Source organism: Choristoneura fumiferana, chromosome 12, assembly GCF_025370935.1.
Source record: "Choristoneura fumiferana chromosome 12, NRCan_CFum_1, whole genome shotgun sequence".
Taxonomy (NCBI): Eukaryota; Metazoa; Arthropoda; class Insecta; order Lepidoptera; family Tortricidae; genus Choristoneura; species Choristoneura fumiferana.
This window is the reverse complement of record NC_133483.1, coordinates 16,605,622-16,626,209: the sequence shown is the minus strand read 5'-3', so window position 1 is coordinate 16,626,209 and position 20,588 is coordinate 16,605,622. Positions and strand designations below refer to the sequence as shown.

Below are 20,588 nucleotides of genomic sequence, written 5' to 3'. Positions count from 1 at the left end.
TTTTTTATCCAAAAAATCCATAAAATTAATATGACAAAGAAATACTTCACAGATTTTTTATGATTATGTTGTAACAGTATACCTACTACTAGGTACAGTTGAGTGCATAAATATGGGCTTATGTAACCCTTCAAAAACATGTATAGTTAAAGTGAGAAAAGTTTTTCCACATTAAAGTCTTTATGCCATTGACATAAGATCGATTTTTACTTGGCCTGTGTAAAAACTTTTTTCACTACATTTATACCACAATCTTATTGCGGTGTAATAAGGCCATGGTAACATATTTTTGAGTGGTTTGAATATACATATTTTAAGTCCACCAGAAACTAACAGAAAAACTAATAGATAGAGACTCAACAAAATGCCACCACTTTGGTGGAATATACAATAACTGTCCAGGCTGTAGCACACAATAATACGGCTTAGCCTCTTTGTATTTAGGATAGCTTTCCATATCCGGTTGTCTTGGGTCCACTCTTGCTGTATTTTCCAGCATTTCATGTTCATGAGGGTACAAGTATTCAGAGTCTTGAGGTGAAAACAAAAATACCTGTTTTTCACCTACAACTTGGGCAAGAAGGTTTCTTTTTGGGTCATGATGTACCGGTGACACAGTACCTTTGGGGCCATACCAAGCCATTATGTCAACAGGCTCATTATTGTCAGAAAAACAACAGTATTCTGGTTCAGATATGTCATTCTTCAGCTCTGGTATTTGATCAAAAAGCTGATACTGCGCTAGGTAACCTGTGTCTCCCTTTGATTGGAAAATATGGTTTTTGATAAATTCTTCAATAGTCATGAGTTTTTGCGTCCAGTCTGAATCTGTGTACTTCCTGCCAAGTTCAATCGCTACTGTTCGGAGGCCAGCTAGTTTTATTAAATAGTTTTGATCCTTCCATTTCTTTAATGCTGGCCAGTTATTTATACAGTTGTCTAAGACAACAGGTTTTTCTGCTAAGATATAGTTTTTAAGGAAATGTTCCATGCTCGGACAGTCTACGATTTCTAATGGTGTAGCATTATACTTATTTTCTGTGACATTCACACTATTACTTGACGGTTGAACCTCTTGGATACTATATGACTCAGAATATAAGCTATTTAAATAAGAAGCACATTTTTGAAGTAATTTTGGTTCTTGATCAAGTGGACAGCCAAAAAGAATGCCATAGTCTATTATTTTGAAAGATTCTCTATATATTTCCTCTGTAAGTTCATTGGAGCACTTGAAATGAGCTAGTAACTTTAAATATGATGCTATTGTCATTGTTTTACGCAAATATAATCTGACTTCCTTCCAATTGCCAATGTTGATTTGTTCATACATGTAATCAAGTATTGCTTGTATTTGTATTTTATCACACTCTCCTATTAATTCTGTGTCACTAAGGTAACGTTTTAGTGTTGACTTACAGGCAATGTTTAATTCATTTATCTCAGTGATATCTATATTTACCTTTAATTCATTGAGTGTTTTGGTGATTTCTTTTACCGTCGGCATTTCTTTTGTTGTTGCAGTGAGCGACATGTTTTTTTTATTTAATTTTATCATTGATATCAGAAGTAGTCAAAACTCAATTCAATTCAATTTTTGGAATTATAATGGCCCCATCGAACAATGCGATGATTCTGCCAATGTCGAGGTTGGATAAGACACTGCCAGTCGAGTTTAGGTTGAGTACGGTAGAGCTGTCCTTGTTCGGTAGAATACCAGCCACAACCAATCTAAAACAAAAAGTAACCACCTGTCACCACTGAACAACCCACTACTTTACTTATAGTTAGACACAGTTTAAACTATGGGATACTTTTTCTTCAACTAAGGGATTGCAGGGTCATATACCAAAAAAGAAGCGGGGGGGGGGGGGGGAAGTAAAAGAGTTGAATTATAATTTGATGTTATTTTTAGATAAAAATGAGTCTAGTATACTAGTCAAAACTCGTTTCAACAGACCATGGCACTGTTATATGGCAATGGTTCAGCGACTAATATTTTCTCCAAAATTACCGACAGACCGTTGTTTTTCGATATTTAGTTTAGTTTTCAGTTTTTCTTTCAGGCAGGCGTAAATGAATGGGCACAGGGCAGGCAGACAGACAGACGACAAAATCAAAATCAGCTGTTTTTTGACAGATGTCACATTTCAAATGACATACATGACTGATATTTTCGAGGTCATTGAAAAGCTGCTTCGCATTTTTACAGTGCTGAGTAAGCGGGGCAAGGACCAAAAACTAAAATCGAAGAGTCGTCTCTCTCACTGTCGTATTAAATAATAGTAGCGTCAGCGGGACGACGAGATTATGAAGTTCGAATTTTGCAATTCGTAGTATAGAGCTAGAGCACCGACACTGTATTTTTGGCAGAAAACTTTCCATTTCTTCAAATATTTAAAATATGTCATATTTTATCACTACATAATTATGTAACAACAAAACTCAATATCGATTTCTTTTCTCAAGGACATAAGATGCCTCTTGCATTCTGCGTCTTTCGGTACAAATATACAAAACGCGTGGCCAAGGCCCTATACCACGAAGTGCAAAACTCGAACTTCGTATGTGGCCGTCCCGCTGACGCTTATGTCATTTAATACGCGAGTGAATGGGACGGTGCGATATGAACTTCGATTTGAGAGTTTCGTAGTAGCCCATCTGGTTTTCCACGCCAAGTACGCCAACAACTGGTAAGGAGACTGGATGCAGCCAGTGAGATGACCCCTTAACACAACTTTTCATTTTGACCTTGAACAAATTGCAAAATGAAATCGTTTTGTCTATGGTTAATCATATGACTTTCGCACGTGATCTGTCAAATTATTTTATTTACCTGGCGAGTGTTTCAAAATAGATAATCAATTCACAATGTTTTCATATAACGTAAAACAAGTAATTTTGTAGGGAAAGATGTCAGATAAACCGTATCACGATTACATCGTGATGTTTAAAAGTCGCCTGTAACGCAATGGCATTGTTCGACAAACTCTTTACTACAAAGAGAAAACTCGGCCGCCGTGAATCACGAGACTGGGGCAGGTACGTCAGAGTGAATGCCTTCGTCTTCATTCATGTTATTCTATTTCTGAGCGTCATGGCATGCGGATTTGTTTGACGCACGGAGCCTCGTCCGATGCGACTGCTTTTTGGACCTCACTGCGAGGGTTTGCGGAGTACTCTGACGCACGCGAAGCTGGCACGGCGGCATCAGCGAGCATGTGACAGCAACTGGCGCGGAGCGGGGCGCGGGCGGAGTGCGCGAGCCGCCGGGAGGGGCGCACTGACTACACTCAATCATTGTTTACATGCGGACTAGTACGCTAGCACATTCCACTCGGCGCGGTATACTGCCTGTCATTCAACTTATGAACAGCATTTAAAGTGAAATCCTTGCATTTTGAGTGAATGTAGTATACAGTGACAACAGTTGATTGTACAGATGTGAGCTTATTTTAAAAGCGACTATGAAATAAAATGAAAATTAGGTAACTTGTTTGTTTGTTGTGTTGTTTTGATTAGTTATTAAGAGGCTGCCAATCTGGTTAAGTCTGGAACGAGGATCCAATTTTGCATTGTCTGCTATGGTAGGTGTGGTTTGAGGTAGTATGTGCTTGCTTTTACATGTTCATGGAGATATATAAAAAAAATTCAAACTTATAACACATGAAAGACAATAAAAAAGATCAGATAACTGAAAAATAATAAAAAGTTACTTAATTAACCATGATTAGACCACTGTCTGATAAACATTTAAATATATATTATTAGTTTGCCCAATCTAATGTCGAGATAACCTTTCAATGTCTGATTATTTAGACTCATGAGAGAAAGTTTTCTGTGACGTTTGACTCACTTCTAGCATCTGATGAATGTTTTTACTTGATTCTTGTTCAATAGAATTCTATTCAATTCCTAGCTGATTGCAACTTCCTTTTTTTTTGAAGTATATTAAACCTAAACAAATAATATCATGTGACAAATTAAACATTTATTGTGAATGATATAAAGTTTTGTTTATTAATATAAACAAAACTTAATGAATAATTTCATAGATATAAAGCAGTACATCCATTACAAAATATTGATATCTTAAATTTATCATTATTAAATTTTAAAGTCTATGCCTTTATAGATAGACTCCTTAGTTTAGTATGTCATTATTCAAGTTCTAATAAGATTCTAGTTCAAAAATTTAAATTCAATAGCATGAATTTAATATTTTTTAGTAATTCGTGTGGGCATGGTCTTCCTTAAAAAAAAAATATGAACATGGCAATTTAAAAGAAAAACAAAATGTTTGGATTATTTTGCAATAGATATTGACTAAATAAATAAAATGAAAATTAATTGCTGTGTTGATTGACAATGCTAACAATAATTGTATAAACAGCAAGTAACAATTAAAAAGTTGTAACTGTCATTAATATTGTTATAGTTTCATGTATTAGTAAAAAAAAAATATTTTTAATATAGTTACAAGAAACCCTTATAGTTTCGCCATATCTGTCATGGCTTGGAAATTGCTAGTGCTAGAAAACTGTAATTTTGCTTTAGTATATTATGTTAACCACATCAAAAAGTGGTAAAATAGAATTTTGAATAACCTAACCAACCAAAAGTTGGAAAGCCCATGGCTTTGTCACTTCAAAGTTCAATATCTCAAAAACGGCTAAACCGATTTTGATGAAACATGTTTAAGAACCATTGCTAGAAAACCAGATTTCAAATAAAAAAACCGCATTCAAATCGGTCCACCTGTTTAAGAGCTATGGCGTCACAGACAGACAAACAGACACACATAGCGGGCAAATTTATAACCCCTCTTTTTTCGTGGAGGGTTAAAAAAAAAACAATGTATGTAACTCCCTTACAGATACCTAAAGTGGGGAAGTTTATTCGTTCTTTTGTTAACCTTAAGTGTGGGGTAGGGTAGGTATTGATAGATAGGTCTTTCAAAAACATACTTAAGCTTGCTAAGACCAATTTCTGAACCAGGCATCCGTTCACAAAATATTTAGGTATAAAGGCTTCTTTAAAGTGCTATTTTTTTGTTAAATTGTGTCTCCCCACAGCTTTTTCTATATGTGACATTATCTAGTGGCCAGTGCCTAATTGTAAATGCAAACTAAATTTAACAGTATCGCGCAAAATACGCAATGAGGGCTCTCGCGAATGAATTCGCCACTAGAGGCGCTAGTGTAGCGTGAGGTCTCCGAACCGAAATGTCAAATCTCATAGTTTTTGGGTGAGCTACGCGGGTTTATTTATAATTAGACTTTTTTTGTGAATATTTTGCATTACCTGAAATTAATTATAGCAATTATGCGTTACGGGGCAATGAATGTCTGTGTTTTGAGACAGTTTTGTCTTTTAGAAACTTTTGTCCTCCCTTTTTTTCCGAACAAAACGGGACTAACCAACACTGGTTGCTGGATATTTTTATGGAACGGTTTTAAGGTGTTTTAAATATGATTTTAATCTAAACTTTGTTTTAACGCCCGTAATAACAGACTCTGAAAGCCACACTTAAAAACCTCACGCAATAGTGCGCCATCTAGTGAGACAAAAAACGATAGCCCTCATTGTCACATAATTTGGCTGCTTGTCTACTTGCCAAGGAAAACGGCACTAGTATAATGACCCATAGCGGTAGGCGCGTCGAGCCACGCCTACTGCTGTAATAATAGTGTAGGTAGGATGGACCTTGATAAGATACAATAACTTAATGTACCATCAGCCAAATATGTGGTCTTCCACATTAAAGTTGAAAATCGTTTGCATGTCATAAAACAACAATGCCAATAGACGTGTCTGTCAACTTGAAAGTTCGACTTTAGCGATATATGCATTTGATAGGAATTTGTTTAAAAATTGATAGACCACTTATTTGGCTGATGGTACTAACTAGCAAAAGACGAAACTATTTAGTCTGCTATTTTTGGTGTGTTGGTGCTTGTAAATTACTTAATTTTGAAAGATTGCTGTTTAGTGACTTGATTGCAATTAAACCATTAAGTACTAGGGATGGGCCGAAATTAGTTTTACATTAGGTTTAACCGAATTTCGGCACCTTGAGCCGAAGTTCGGCATTCGGCCGATGTTCGGTTTAAATACCGAACATTCGGCACTATAAAAAAACTAAAAAAAGAACCTAACTGTTTGTATACTATTTCGACTGAAATTAATAGAAAACATGTATGTAATATCAGTACAATACGCAACAAATATTAAATAAACTTAGTATATCTATATACCTACCTGGTTCACAATTTTCATAAACTAAACATTGAGAAACATCAAGTATTTTTACTTATTAAAAGGTGTTTTCATCAATCAAATTCAACAATCTCTTCTAATCTATCTACTTGTATTTAAGATTTCCTAGAGGCAGGTTATCGAACCGAACTTTGGCCGAAATCTGGCCGAATATTTTGTTTTTACCGAATGTTGGTACAAACCACATTCGGCCCATCTCTAACCTTTACTCATCGCATCGCGTCAATGGTCTATTATGGTCTGTTCTAAATTCGCACTTATATTACTAATATCCAATTATGGCAACAAATAACTGTTTAAAAAAACAATGGACAAAAAATTGCCGAGTTTCTTGGATAAACTAGCAATCATTTTTCCAAATGAACTATAAGTGAAAAACTTAAGAAACGGCCTTTCTTTCATCTATTTACATAGTACAATAAGTACTTACCATCAGCCAAATATGTGGTCTACCACCCTAAAGTTGATAATCGTTTGCTTGTCACAAAACAATAATGCCAATAGACGTGTCTGTCAACTTGAAAGTTCGACTTTAGCGACATATTCATTTGACAGGAACTTGTTTAAAAATTGATAGACCACTTATTTGGCTGATGATACAGAAGTAATATAGAACTAAGGACATTAGCTAGTTTAATTTAAGGGGATCCCATGCCCCAATGACCTTCGATCTGAATTCCTTAGTTGTCTAATGTTTTTTATAGCTTATTATATTAACAAAAACGGCTTTAAGCAATATAGTATCCCATATTTACTTCAAAGTATTTGGCATCAAAGTTGAATTTTAGGCCAAAAACTGGTTTTCTGGCCATAACTTTTGTGTTAAGTAATTAGTTTCAAATGAAAACCATAGACACGTTTTTAGAGACGTCAAAGACGAACCCAAACATGTAGATTTCGTATATGTTAGATCTTTCACGTCAATAGAGATACGAAATAAGTGTTTTTTAGACAATGTTTAAAAAAAATATACAAAATTATGTATTAATTTCTTTCAAAATACGGTAGACAAAAATGGAGATAAAAGATTGAAGAACCGATAGCCGTTTGACTTATAATTCTATCTGTAGTGCAAAAGTAGGATACGATTCAAAACTTGTCAAAAATCGATGAAAACCTCGGGTAGCCCCTTAAAGTCTGCACTCCGCGTTTTTAAACGCGCAGTCGACGTTCGTTTTCTTCTTTCTATTTCTATACTGTTATATGTGTTTCTATTTGTATATGTTCTTACCATAGAACAGCGATATAACTCGCGTGCGTATCGCGTTTGTATTGATTCAAACGCGCGTCGACGGCGCGTTTAAAAACGCGGTGTGCAAAGGCCCTTAAACTATACGGAATACGAATACGTACCTAACTAAGTAGAATGCATGTATGTAAACTCTTTATTGTACAAAAGAAAAGAAACAAAATACAATTGACAAACTTTGAGATACTTGTACAAAGGCCGACTTATCCCTTTAAGGGATCTGTACCAGTCAACCTTTGAGTGGATGAGAGGAGCAATCGGTAGTTACGTTAGTCTCTCTTGTTTTTAGTGTACTTAGTACTACTACACTAAAAACAAGGGAGAGTTATCTCAAGTTTTGTATACAAAACTATACCGACCTAAGGTATTTCTAATATAATCCTAATTGCTAGTACATTTGTCATCAGGTCTTGCCAGATAACTTCGCAGCAGGTCAGGTTGCTTCTATTCAAAGAGTGCGACTGGCGAGGGAGGAAGCTCCTGTTCGATTCGTCGACTATAGAGAAAGTACCCGCTGGCAAAGACAATGGCGCGAAGCAGGCCAAAGAGTTTCCGTGCATTGTGGAGGTGTCGGAGGGATTTGCATACGTGGTAAGTCAGATTTATTAGCCTTTACTCGCGCCTTCGGCCCACCATTAGATCTAGCAGTAGAATAGGCTAGGCTAGATACCTGAAACTAGAATTGACCCACTGCACGTCATTTCCTCGAAAAATACCTACATAGTAACCAGTCCGTTAGTTCGATAATCATAAGAATCTCACTCCTGAGGATTCATTATAATGATATTTTTTCATCCAGGGCACTACTGTGTCGAAACTATGATAGGTAGTTTATTATTACTAAATTCTCATGGGAATAACTTTTATCGGTAATTTTTTATACCTGTTTATCACTAAACAACGGCAACTCTGCAGTTTTCCGAGATAAAACTGTTTATTTGGCCTGTGCATTATTGCTATAACCGTTTTTAATGCCAGGTTACACGCATTTCAATTGTCTTCTGCGCCCACTTTCTTGATAAAACTCCGTCGCTAAATATATTCGTATAGGTAGTTATGACATAACCTACGAATATAACACCTGCGATGTTAGGTATCAAGATCAAGACGTCCGTCACGTGATCATAAAAATATCATAACTTTAAAAACTGTCTGTCTAGTGTCCAATCAATCGTTCTAGAACTTTCTTATTAAATGTCATCCACAAGAAGGTTTAATTTAAACTTGCCGTACCTACTATCGTTTTTTCCTCTAAATCTAAAGCATTGTATACACGGTGCGATAAATGCGAGTTGCGTTATATTGCCGTCTGATCGATCATTTATAAATCTAATTTACAGCTCGTCTCCGTAGTGTATACTAACCCCTCTCAAATCCCTCGCCTTGCGAAAAAAAGTTTTAGTTGCCAAGCTGTCTGAATCACGCGCAAAGATTTATATACGATTTTGAAATCGGCTGTCGCCTAATAGTCCTAGTGCATTCACTAGTGGTATTGCGACATACGATAGTTTTCTTCGCCTTTTGTTTGTGCAGTGAAGCGTCTGCACAGACAAATGATTTAATAGCGGTTTTTAAAGTCGCTATACAGGTTATAATGTAACCAAAAAAAATATTACGGTATTCAGCAGGAGCAGGAATTAAATGATCAAAATAGCTACCTATATGAAAAAAGTAATTTCTAACAAAAAACTAATTTTACTTATAAGTAAAGACCTGACATATAAAAAAAAATTGTATAAGTAGCTGGAGTCTAAAGACTTCATTTCATCTCAACCGGTCTCCATATTGGTTTGGGTTGGCGATTCTGACGAACATAAATTTTGATAACCCCAAGAACGGATTCAACTATATAATTTAACAGCAGCGTTCGTTACTGTAGTATAGGTATAATGAAATAGGGGAATAAAATTGGGTTTTAAGCAGCGTTTCCACCGATAATGTGCAAGGATTTGTTGCTAAAATATCTGATTTCGTATCGACTGCCTTTTGGTAGCTATAATCCGTGAATCAGCTGACTGAATACTATTGCATAACACAGCCGTAACTGTAACTTATGCTAATATGCGTCAAGCTTAATGCGACCACGTGCCTTCTGCGAGACCAATTTGCATGGAACATATGTACAGTAAACCGTGACTTATGTTATGTCATACATATTTACAAAAGACCAATACTTGGCTTACAGGCGTACAACAAAAGTATTTTGCTGAATGAGTATGTTGAAAAAAGCAAATGCTGTGTAGGAATTGTCGGCCGCAGGCTGCCTCATATTGATCCACGTCGTAAAGTTTTTACGTTGTATAAAAGGTCAAGGTTGAATAGTGAACCTACTTGATTTAGGTAGGTTAGATTACCTATTTATACTGTGCGCCTTTTATAGTCCACGGCTTCGATAGCTTTATATTGTTAACAGAATCGTGTTGACCTACTTTTTAAGTGGACTGAAAATTATCAGAAAAGGAGGAAGCTTTAATACAGACAAAGGAATTCCAAGTTTTCTTTGAAATAAGTGACCACTGCGAGTCGAAAAAACCCCGGTTTACGATATGAAAGTTTCAAAGACGCTGTATGCGCTATGCGTCATTGGCTGCACGCTGCCTTTTAAAAGGCATTGCCTATAAACTGGCCTTAACAATGTGTGCCGGCGTTATCACCGGTTTACGATCCGCGCTATAAAAATAACATCACAATTGACGATACGACGCGATCACGAGACTGTCAATTACTGGGGCTTATTCTCACTTGTCCGTCCTATTTATAGAATACTTCAGTTAGACTTTTTGATTAATACCGCGCCTCTAAGTGGGACTAACGAACTATAGCGTGGGACCGTAATTTTAGACTGATTGCGAATGCGTCGGACATCACATGGTCGTAATGGATCAATTAAGTAGGTTGTTCTATATTTACTCCCATTAGAATTCATGTGTCATAAATCGTAATCTGTATGTCATCACCCGTATGCGTCATTACCAGCTACAGATGCTTTAAAAGTTACTGGTCATTACAGTCCAATCAAAGAAACTGAATTTCGTATCAGGGTGTAACCTTTCTGCTATTAATGTCATATTGACATTCCATGCAATCTACCAAAGAAATGAATGAATTGACTATGAAAAGGTTCCACCCCGGCAAGCGTTTCAGTTTTCTCGACTGTACGCATAGAGATTGGCCTAAGGCACTTTTTCTGCGTATTTTCTTGATGTTCGCACAGAGGCTTAAAAAAGGCTAGATTGGGTTTGACTATCTTTATTGACTTTTATAAACAGAAACTTTTTCTTTCAAGCTTTTTTAACAGACTTTATAAAAGGAAGTTATTTCTATTAAAAATGCTTGTTTTTATAAGTTACTTAGTTGTTTATTTTAAATAAATAAGCTTCGTTATTTAACTTCACAGGACCTAAAATTAGAACAGGGGACAGTTTGTTTTTCTTAAGTACATACTACCTTTTCCCTTCCGCTATTATTTTAAGCAAGCTCTTACTATAAGTCCTTCTAAGTACTCAAAGATTACTGCCTCTTTAGCGTTATAAATTACGCTGTTTGATTGCGTCTGTTTGTTTTCCTCGTTTCGATTAGCGTCAGTACACGTCGTGTCGGAAGTACCACGTGAGGCCTTGTTCTATGGCGTACAATGCTCTAGGTTTTCCCTATCTTTATAAATGAATAGTAGGTAAACCCTAAAATATCTACCGGGTGCTTCTGAGGAAACCGAAACTTCAACCATGTATTCCTGAGGTCTTGTGGAGTAATAAATGTTATATGAACCTAGGTCAAATGATGCTTTTCAACTTTTTCATTTTCCTATAATATTAATAAGTTAATAAAAACATAATTCGACCTAGGTACATATAACATTTATCACTCCTTATGACCTCAGGAATTCGTGGCTGAAGTCCTTCGGTTTCCTCTTGCACGTGCCTAATCTATTGTAAGAACTTCAAGTGTAAACAATTTATTAGTAGCTACAAATAAAGCAACATAAACAAATAAAGAACACTCAGGAACTGAAGTCCTTCGGTTTCCTCGGAAACACTTTTAACTAATCAATAAGAACTGTTCACGAGTGTAAAGACAACAACTTAGACAAGTTACAAATTGGCAACATAAACAAGCAATACAGTATGTACTTACACCTACTGTTACTGTGCAAACTTAAGGTGAACACAAAAGTACGTATACTAAATGCGTTATAAGTACATCAGGGGTGTGACGTTAGAGTTATTTTTAAGATGTTTGCACTTGTTTTTTACTAATGAAACTGACATATTAGGAGGCGACAAATTTTGGGAAAATTTACATATTTGGTATGCATTAATTAGGATCTCATTAGATAGCGTTATTTAAACTATTATCATGTGTTAAAGGTTTGAAGTGAAATAATATATATGCTCACACGATAACCAGCAAAATTAGCGGTCATCTGGACTATGTATGTATTGTATGTACCTACTATTTATTTAACTTAAACACTTTATTATGTAAGCAAATATTTAGTGGCTTGAAATGTTTTTAGAACATCACGCGATTGTGGACTCGTTTACGTAATTGATTAGCGCATTGGACATGTTGGAAATGTATTATATCTAGTCTTTATGCCATTGTTAAAGCTGCTTTCAAATATTTAGTAGCACACAGCGATTTTAAGTCGTAACAGTCGCAGAAAATCACGACACGGTTCTTCAATGTCGTGTCTCATTTAGTCGCTGTCCTTGTAGCAAGTGGTTATAATGATTGATATATAACCACTTACTTAAAAAAAACACTTATTCTTATAATATTGAGATACAAGAGCTCTGTAACTAGCCTTTTACGTGCCCAGTGCGAGCTTCTATAACTGCGCCCTTGAATATATTTTGGTCCTGGTTTGGTCATTTCTGCGCTCCTCCGAGGTCTGCGCCCAGACTAGGCACAGCTGGTACCGCCCTAGTTACGACACTGATTAAAAATAGACCCAATATAATAGGCGCTTGGGACCCTACCTAGTTTCAAGTTCGCAAGTCCACTAGAATAATTATACCACGAGTTTGCTAGCTTGTACGATCAGCATCAAAAATAGCTGCATGCTTTTGTATTTTGTCGATTTACAGCAACGTACTTAACACCAAACAAATTTGACAAATGTGTTAAAACGTGAAAGTAAAAAAGTGATCCGCTACTTTTGATGCTGACTGTACTACATGTATCCTTTATTAGGGTTTCTAGTAGAAACAGACACACTGAGCGATAAACGTGCTTGCGCCACGTTCTCTGCGCAAATCGCAAAGTCGCTGTGTGATCAGGCTCTAAACATTAAAACTCACAATATTCTGTGATGCCAAGACAATAATAACGATTCATTACGAGGAAATTTGTTCGTAGTCCATCTGTAACAACAGATGTTAAATGACCGACTTGGCTGGCTGCTGAATATATTTCTGTTTGCAAATGAAACGGTTGACATTTTGACAACAAACACGTTTGAGCGTTTTAATTTTCTTTGCCATATTATGTCAAATCTAAAATTTAAATATGTTATAATACTAATTAGTTAATAATTATATTAGCAAAAACTTTAAAAGTTGTAGATGAAATTTTGATTGAAATAGAAATAGAAATAAATAGAAATAAAAATAAGCTTTATGGTATAACTGTGTTTTTACAATGTTGGTAGCTTGAAATAAGTCTCAACAGTTTGTCCTTTTCGGACGTACAATGTAAAATATGAAATAATAAATTTTAAATAATGAGCACATGCACAAATTATCAATAGCAGTTTATATACATACTTATATATGTCAGTTCATCATTTTTTAATTAATTAGTTTATATCCAAATTTATTAACATAATGCATGTCAGGTTACAAAATGAAGACAAAATAACACAAAGTCTAGACAAATACACAATTAGTGGTTTCTTAGTGTCATAAAAACCCCGTCAATAAGCCAATTTTTGAGGGATGTTTTAAATTGGTTTCCCTCTAATATTTTTAATTCTAGGGTGATGTTGTTAAACATTTAAAACCAACCATAAGCCAACTAAAAAAAAGCCGTGGTGGCCTAGTGGTTTGACCTATGGCCTCTCAAGCAGAGGATCGTGGGTTCAAACCCCGACTCGCACCTCTGATTTTTTTTTCGAAATTCATGTGCGATTTCTCATTTGAAATTTACCACGAGCTAATACGGCGAAGGAAAACATCGTGAGGAAACTTGCACAAGCCTGCGAGGCAATTCAATGGTGTCTGTGAAGTTCCCAATCCGCACTGGGCCCGCGTGGGAACTACGGCGCAAGCCCTCTCATTCTGAGAGGAAGCCTGTGCCCAGCAGTGAGACGTATATCGAGGCTGGGATGATGATGATGATGATAGCCAACTGAGGTGTTAGAATATACTTTTACAAAGATCCTACCTATTTACTAAATGAACGGAGCATGCCCCTTTTAATTACCAAGCGCGTTTAAGTGTTTATTTAAAAAGAAAAATCCGGTCAAGAGCGTGTCGGACACGCCCAAAATAGGGTTCCGTAGCCAAGCAAACTTAGCCTTTATAGTTTTCCTTGAAAGTTTGATATACTTACTACCATCTTGAATTTTTTCAAAATTTTCCACCCACCGCTTTAGATTTTAGAGGGGGGTTGGTACGCTCGATTTTAATGAAAATTTGCACTTTATTGTTGAATATTTCGCAAACAAATCACTGAATCGGTAAATTGTTTTAGCAATGGTTTTAAAAGACCTATCCAACGATACCCCACATTGTACCATTTTGTCGGCACAGTTTACCTATATATCTGTGCAAAATTACAGCTTTATAGCATTGATAGTCCCTGAGCAAAGCCGCGGGCGGACAGGCGGACAGACAGACAGACATGGCGAAACTGTAAGGGTTCCGTTTTTGCTATTTTGGCTCCGGAACCCTAAAAAGAGAGAAATAAAATGATTTTAAGATACCTACCTACAGTCATCGCATTAATATCTGTCACATCGTACCGGCCCTAGAAATAGAGTCGTATCAGATATTTATCGCTTCTGTGTAACACAATTAATAAAAGTTTTTTTCGTGCAGTATAAGGGTCCAGCGGCGGATGCCAGCGTACTCGGTGAGATGATATTCGGTGCCGTTGCTATGAACTGCAAAGGCGTATCATTGAAGATCCACATCATGGACGAACCCAAAAGGTAATACTTAGCATCGAATTAGCATCTAAAAAAAACATTCATGTGAAATCTAACTGCGACATCTTTATCTCATCGGCTTTGGTAAATTGTTGGTTTGACGCGATGTTTATGGTTGGTACATACGCGTACATACTTAGATACGCTTTATTGTTAGCCGAAATATGCTCTCAATGCTATTCCGATGGCCTTTGAACTTGCGAGAATGTTCCTTTGATTTTTGTGTAATGTTAAAACTCGTTCTCGTGTAAGTATACCTACATTGTTACAAATTAGGTGTAGGTATTAAAATATAAGTAGAGATAAGCGCAGTAGAAAAACCCGCTTAGGTAGTTATTGCTGATACGATAACATTACCTAAATAGTTTCGGGCATTATTTAGAAGGAAAAATTGTAGCACTTCATGTAGTAGTAACATGTTCATATAGCCCAATTATTGAGGGTCCGATATCAGTTCTGTTACTAGTATACTATAGTGTAAGGCTAGAAAGCTAAATTTTTAACAAAAACAATTGAAATGTACGATTGTTCTGTCCTTTGCTTTTGGTAATTTTCGTGACCGTTGACCGAGATACGATCGTTTCGGTCCCACGCCAACGTCAGCAAATTACAGCTATATTGTGGCAGCTATTATTTACCTAATTGCAGTACTTTGTCGGTAATATAACATTTTTAACCCTTTGAACACCACTGTAGCATACTAAAGCCATTTACACAATGTCATTATTATGCCAAAAGCTGATTTGAACTTTGAGCACACTATGTCGCTAGTTACACTTAATAACTTTATGGCTCGACGGCGTTGTAGACACGACAGCTCTTGACAATTTTGGAGGTCACTGGCGTTTAAAAGGTTTTTCTAATGACCAGCAATTTTCCTCTATCTCACCTAATGTCAAGCGCAGATGTGGCCGAATATGTAACTCACTGGTTCAGTAACAGCATATTGACTCTGACCTGGAATAGCCCTCAATCAAATTGCAATTTTCTGGAAAAACGACGGAAACGAATATCATTCCTTAGCAGTCCCCATTATGAAGCGCTTTGAGTATACCAATGCAAACCTTTTCCGTTGGCCGTTGGGGCCGAAAAGTTCTCGAATGTCCAGACCAGATGGTCGGGTGACCTGGTTAATGCAGGTTTGATGCATGTCGTTTCTAACCGATGCAACTGGAGGTCTATGGGAGAAGCCTGTGTCCAACAGTGGACATCTTACGGCTGATATGGTGATGGCGATGAAACCCTTTTTATTCTTGTCAGGTTGATGTGCACTAAAGTATTCTGCGTGCCAGTGTCTCGCCGAATAAGCCGTGTGAACCGCAAGCCTGATGGAAGCGACACGGAGCTTCGGGAGCGGTCCAAGTCAAAACCACTGAACGTGCCGCTCCAGAAGGAAGAAGTGTCTTTGAGCTTCTCCATAGATAGAGGGGATTCAGGTACGTGGATGATATTGTAATAAACAAATGAGCACTGTCTCTGTATAGCTTCAACTGCTTCGAAGATTAGGAAATGCTTCATCTTATTATTGTTGTGTTTTGCTAAATAACGATTATTATTATTAGTAAGTACTTTTTAACAACAAATACCTAAACCCGACTAACGGTTTTTTTTATCTGAATGCGACTAACTATAAAATATCTACACCGTATTAATTACGAATAATTAACAAAATCTACGAGTTGACTTGTTCTGAGAGGAGGCCTGTGCCCAGAAGTGGGACATATATAGGCTGGGATGATGATGATGATGATGATGACGAGTTGACTTGAGATCATCCCCCTTTGTTTCAGTCGGGTGTGAAGTACCTATTTCAATTTTGATGTTACTTGATATTTCAATTTGGAAAAGACCATTTTTTTAAAGTATGTTTTCGGTGACGTGCACTACATTCTACATGCAGACAATAAAAATAATATTTTTATTGTTTCATCTAGTGCAAGTCACTTGTCAAGGAGCTTCTTAGAAAATACACTCCTGAAACAATGCGGAGTGGTAAGTTCCGTTTTTTGTGATAGTATTGAAGTAATACGTACTTGAAAGTGGCGATATCAATCAAGTGAGTGCAGTGATTACATATCTTATTTCTATGATATAGAAGGGTTACAAAGAAATCCTTTTCAATTCCTTGTTGGCCCAATAAGCCTAAGCATTGCTGGTTACCAAGTAACTTACTATAATAAAATAATAATAAATTAATTTATTTCGGGCAACTTGGCCCATACAATAAATACCTTACAGACTAACATACATATTTATAATCAATAATACTTAAAAATAGCTCGTTACTTTCCATTGGTATTATCTGTATCACGATTTTAAGTTAGTAGGACATGTTTACTCTAACTTTTACTATGAAAAATTTTAAAAATGGAAAAAACGATATTTGTAAAAAAATGCGCCTGTATATATGCATTCGCTAGAGAGACAGGCAGACACACACATATCAAATATGTGTGTTTGATACTTTAAAACTTCCTCCCATATAACACGTCGGGGTTATTTAAATACATAAAACAATGTGTAACAATATATATCAAAGGTTCGAAACATGGTAATGTTAGCCTTTGGCTAAATTTTCTGACAGATTTGACGTCCGTGGCTCCGTTTACGATTTGGGAAGGTCAACCCATTGTTAATCTATTTTTAAGATTGACCGAGAACTTGCGTGGGCGTGTAATGACTATGTCGAAAGCTGTAAGCATTCCTAATATAACATAATGTACATAAATAAGATAAACGCAGGTTATTCCAACGCAAAAATATCCAAGAACAATCGTCCCTACCGCACAGAATATTGACAATAAGATTTATCAACAAAAAAAAATATTGAAGCAATTTTTGCTAGTATGAGAATGTAACCGTGAAATATTCTGTTATATGTTATTTATTTTTCTACATATGATTTTTTTGCGAGAAACGATAAATATACAAATAAGAACCAAAAGTTTTCCTTAATTATACCGTTATTAGAATATATTTCAATGTATTCTAGTTACGGTGTGATTAAGGAAAATAGTTTCTTACGAGAAAACGTATAAATCAATACAAAATTTGGGAAGTAAAATTTCCCAGTTAAATAGTTAATAGCGCTAATAAAACAGTCCATGTTTTTTTGCTATTTTATGAACGTCTAAAATTTAATGTAGGTACCTATCGTATTGTAAATTTGCATGTTGATATACGAGTATAACATATATTTTCACCCAAACGAACAGAAGTTGAACTAGAAGTTGGTTGGTTTTATATAATGCTGCTTTAACGCATTTCCTTTACTCGTAAAATGGTTTGTTTATTTTGGTAGTAGTCAGTGGTCTTCGTAAATGTCTGAAGTGATACATCGGCATTGTTCCTTCCGTCCGGATATCGACGCTGTTAAATATTATTGGGAGAACCATTAAAATGTGCACCAACAGTAATTATTGTTGTCTTGATTTTGTATTATATGCTGCCTAAAGTAAATCCTAATTGACGACTCGTATAGCGACGAAGCTATTCCTGCATGTTTCGATGTAATTCTTTCGTCTTTGTCTAATGTCTTTACGCGGTTTTTTTTTGTTATTTACAACTATTTATTTTACATTTACGTTCTCCATCTCCTTAGGGAAAAATGATAGATGTTTTTTTTTCAGTTAACAAAAATTTGTTAAATAGAATTTGTCCATATTATATACGGTGTTGTTGTTGTTGTTGTTGTTGTTAAACATTTAAAACCAACCATAAGCCAACTAAAAAGAAAAGCCGTTTTGGCTAAGTGGTTTGACCTATCGCCTCTCAAGCAGAGGGTCGTGGGTTCAATCTCAGGCTCGCACCTTTGAGTTTTTCAAAATTTATGTGCGGAATTACATTTGAAATTTGCCACGAGCTTTGCGGTGAAGGAAAACGTCGTGAGGAAACCTGCACCAACCTGCGAAGCAATTCAATGGTGCGTGTGAAGTTCCCAATCCGCACTGGGCCCGCGTAGGAACTATGGCCCAAGCCCTCTTGTTCTGAGAGGAATCCTGTGACCAGCAGTGGGACGTAGATATATAGGCTGGGATGATGATATAACGGCCGTGTTATAAACGTGTTGTTTTAGGGAAAATGCACTAATGATGCACTAGTATTTAAGTTGCCTCACACCAATGGCAAGTGCACGTATGATATAGTATTATAGTGTACATTTTCAGGAAATGTCCAAATTGGGAAAGTGTACGTTTTGGGAGCGCACATTTTACGGAAAGTGCATTCTTACAGAAACAGCTTAGTGCACATTTTGGAGAAGGGTGTTTTACGTGCTTAACCAATTTAATGCAGCACAACCCCTCATCCATTTCTACTGAGTGTTGCTTAAATCGATGATGATGATGATGTTAATATAAGATGAACTTGCAGGTTACTACGGGGACCAGACACCGCACAGCAGCATTGGCTCCACGTACGATTACTTCTCAATGTTCGACGTTTGGGACGGCAGTAACAGCCAAGACGATCTCTTCTCTTTTCACAGTAAGTTTGCAGTATTAACGTTCCTTTCTCTCTCATATTCCTGTTTTCTTTAAAAGTAATACTGGTGCGTACAGCGTGCGTGCGTTTGTTACTCTGTCACACTAAAACTAGGGGACAGTATTAAAATACGTAAATTCAAATGACAGATTTAATGGTTCAACCGATTTAAACCAAAGTTAGTAAAAAAAAAATTGGTGTGTTAGTGGTTAAGAGGTGAAAAAATTAAGCATACAAAGGCGGTAACTTCACATTTTCGTCTCCCTTTCCTTAAAACCCGCGCGAAACCGGGAGCGTGGCTAGATGCGTGGCTAGATCTAAGCGTACCTACATATCCAGAGGGACAGACGCTGGAAAGCGACTTTCTTTGATTCTGTTTAAACCATAAAGATTAATATTTATTGCTTTCCCGTACAGCTCCTTCTGGCCGCAAGCTCAGCACCTCTAGCAACGGCAGCTGGCAACGGCGTACCTTCCGCAACCTCGCGACCAGGTTCGATCTGTCCAACAGCTCCAACTTCCTGAGCGTCCCCAGTAACGCCACCAGCGACTCGCAGGTCAGTGTCACTGTAGTAAAATATCTGTTTTGTTTTATGCGTGCTTTTATGTGTTGTATTGTACATTTTCAACTTTGTTAAAGGAAATCACGATTTCTTCCAAAAAATTAAAAAAATAATGTTTTTTTTTACCAACAATCCAAAAAATTGTGTTAATTATATTATTATCTGAGTTATAATGGTGATAGCATCTTCAGCTGCTTTGAAAAGAGTGAATTCTACTTTTAGAATGGTTCATAGTAAATTTCATAGCGAATTGAAAAAGCTGAAAAACACTATAGGGGTGTTCACCGTTCAGTAAATGAATGTCTGCCAAAATATGCTGGATAAATAAGTAAAACATAATATATATTGTACCTAAAATGATTCACCGCATCTGTTGCTTGCACAGCGTTTTTAATACCGACCTTTTTTATCGTGTCCATGAGTTTTTTTTGCGATTTTAACGCAACACATTTTGCAAAACGTCAGCGCATTTTGAGCATCATCCTCATCAGTGTTCAAAAATGTGACGCAGTGCTTTCAATTATGCCTAAAAGTGAAGTGTAGGTAATGGACATAACATTTAGACTCACTTTAGAACGCAATCTGGTTGACCTTTAGCCGGCACGGATCACGTGGATTACAAACAATGCATCTTGATTACGACAAAGTCAAGATCACATGCACCTAGCACTAGTCGAATAAGGCGAATATTCGAATAGGTACACTTGCGAGGTTATAGTTGTATAACACACGCACACACACGCGCACATGTGCTTAAAACGTGCCATTTTATTTAAGACGTTTGTACCCGCTCGAACCACAGACGAGGGTTGATAGTTAAGTCGAGGGTAAAGTGGATTTCATGAACGGGTTATTGCCCGAT

The 20,588-nt window shown here is 36.6% G+C and overlaps 2 protein-coding genes across 5 annotated transcripts in view; one reads left to right on the top strand and one right to left on the bottom strand.

Moving 5' to 3' along the window:
* Positions 1–5: 5 nt before the first annotated feature.
* On the bottom strand, positions 6–2,120 carry JMJD5 (Jumonji domain containing 5). 3 transcript variants are annotated; one of them, XM_074095567.1, is made up of 2 exons: positions 1,961–2,120; positions 6–1,731 (listed from the first exon to the last, which is right to left on the bottom strand). In XM_074095567.1, the coding sequence occupies exon 2, from the start codon at positions 1,556–1,558 to the stop codon at positions 314–316; it is 1,245 nt and encodes a 414-aa protein (XP_073951668.1). In that variant the 5' UTR covers positions 1,559–1,731; positions 1,961–2,120; the 3' UTR covers positions 6–313. The 3 variants fall into 3 exon arrangements, with proteins under 3 accessions (XP_073951668.1, XP_073951669.1, XP_073951670.1); XM_074095568.1 differs by having other exon boundaries at positions 2,015–2,120; XM_074095569.1 differs by having other exon boundaries at positions 2,023–2,120.
* Positions 2,121–2,801: 681 nt separating this feature from the next.
* Positions 2,802–20,588, top strand: part of LOC141433504 (folliculin-interacting protein 2-like) — a 35,380-nt gene continuing 17,593 nt past the window's right edge. The window contains exons 1-6 of one of the 2 annotated variants that reach the window (XM_074095564.1): positions 2,802–3,042; positions 7,936–8,119; positions 14,572–14,684; positions 15,942–16,117; positions 19,053–19,166; positions 19,581–19,720. In XM_074095564.1, the coding sequence (XP_073951665.1) occupies positions 2,972–3,042; positions 7,936–8,119; positions 14,572–14,684; positions 15,942–16,117; positions 19,053–19,166; positions 19,581–19,720 (798 nt within the window). In that variant the 5' untranslated portion in view covers positions 2,802–2,971. The other variant, XM_074095565.1, reaches the window with a different exon arrangement.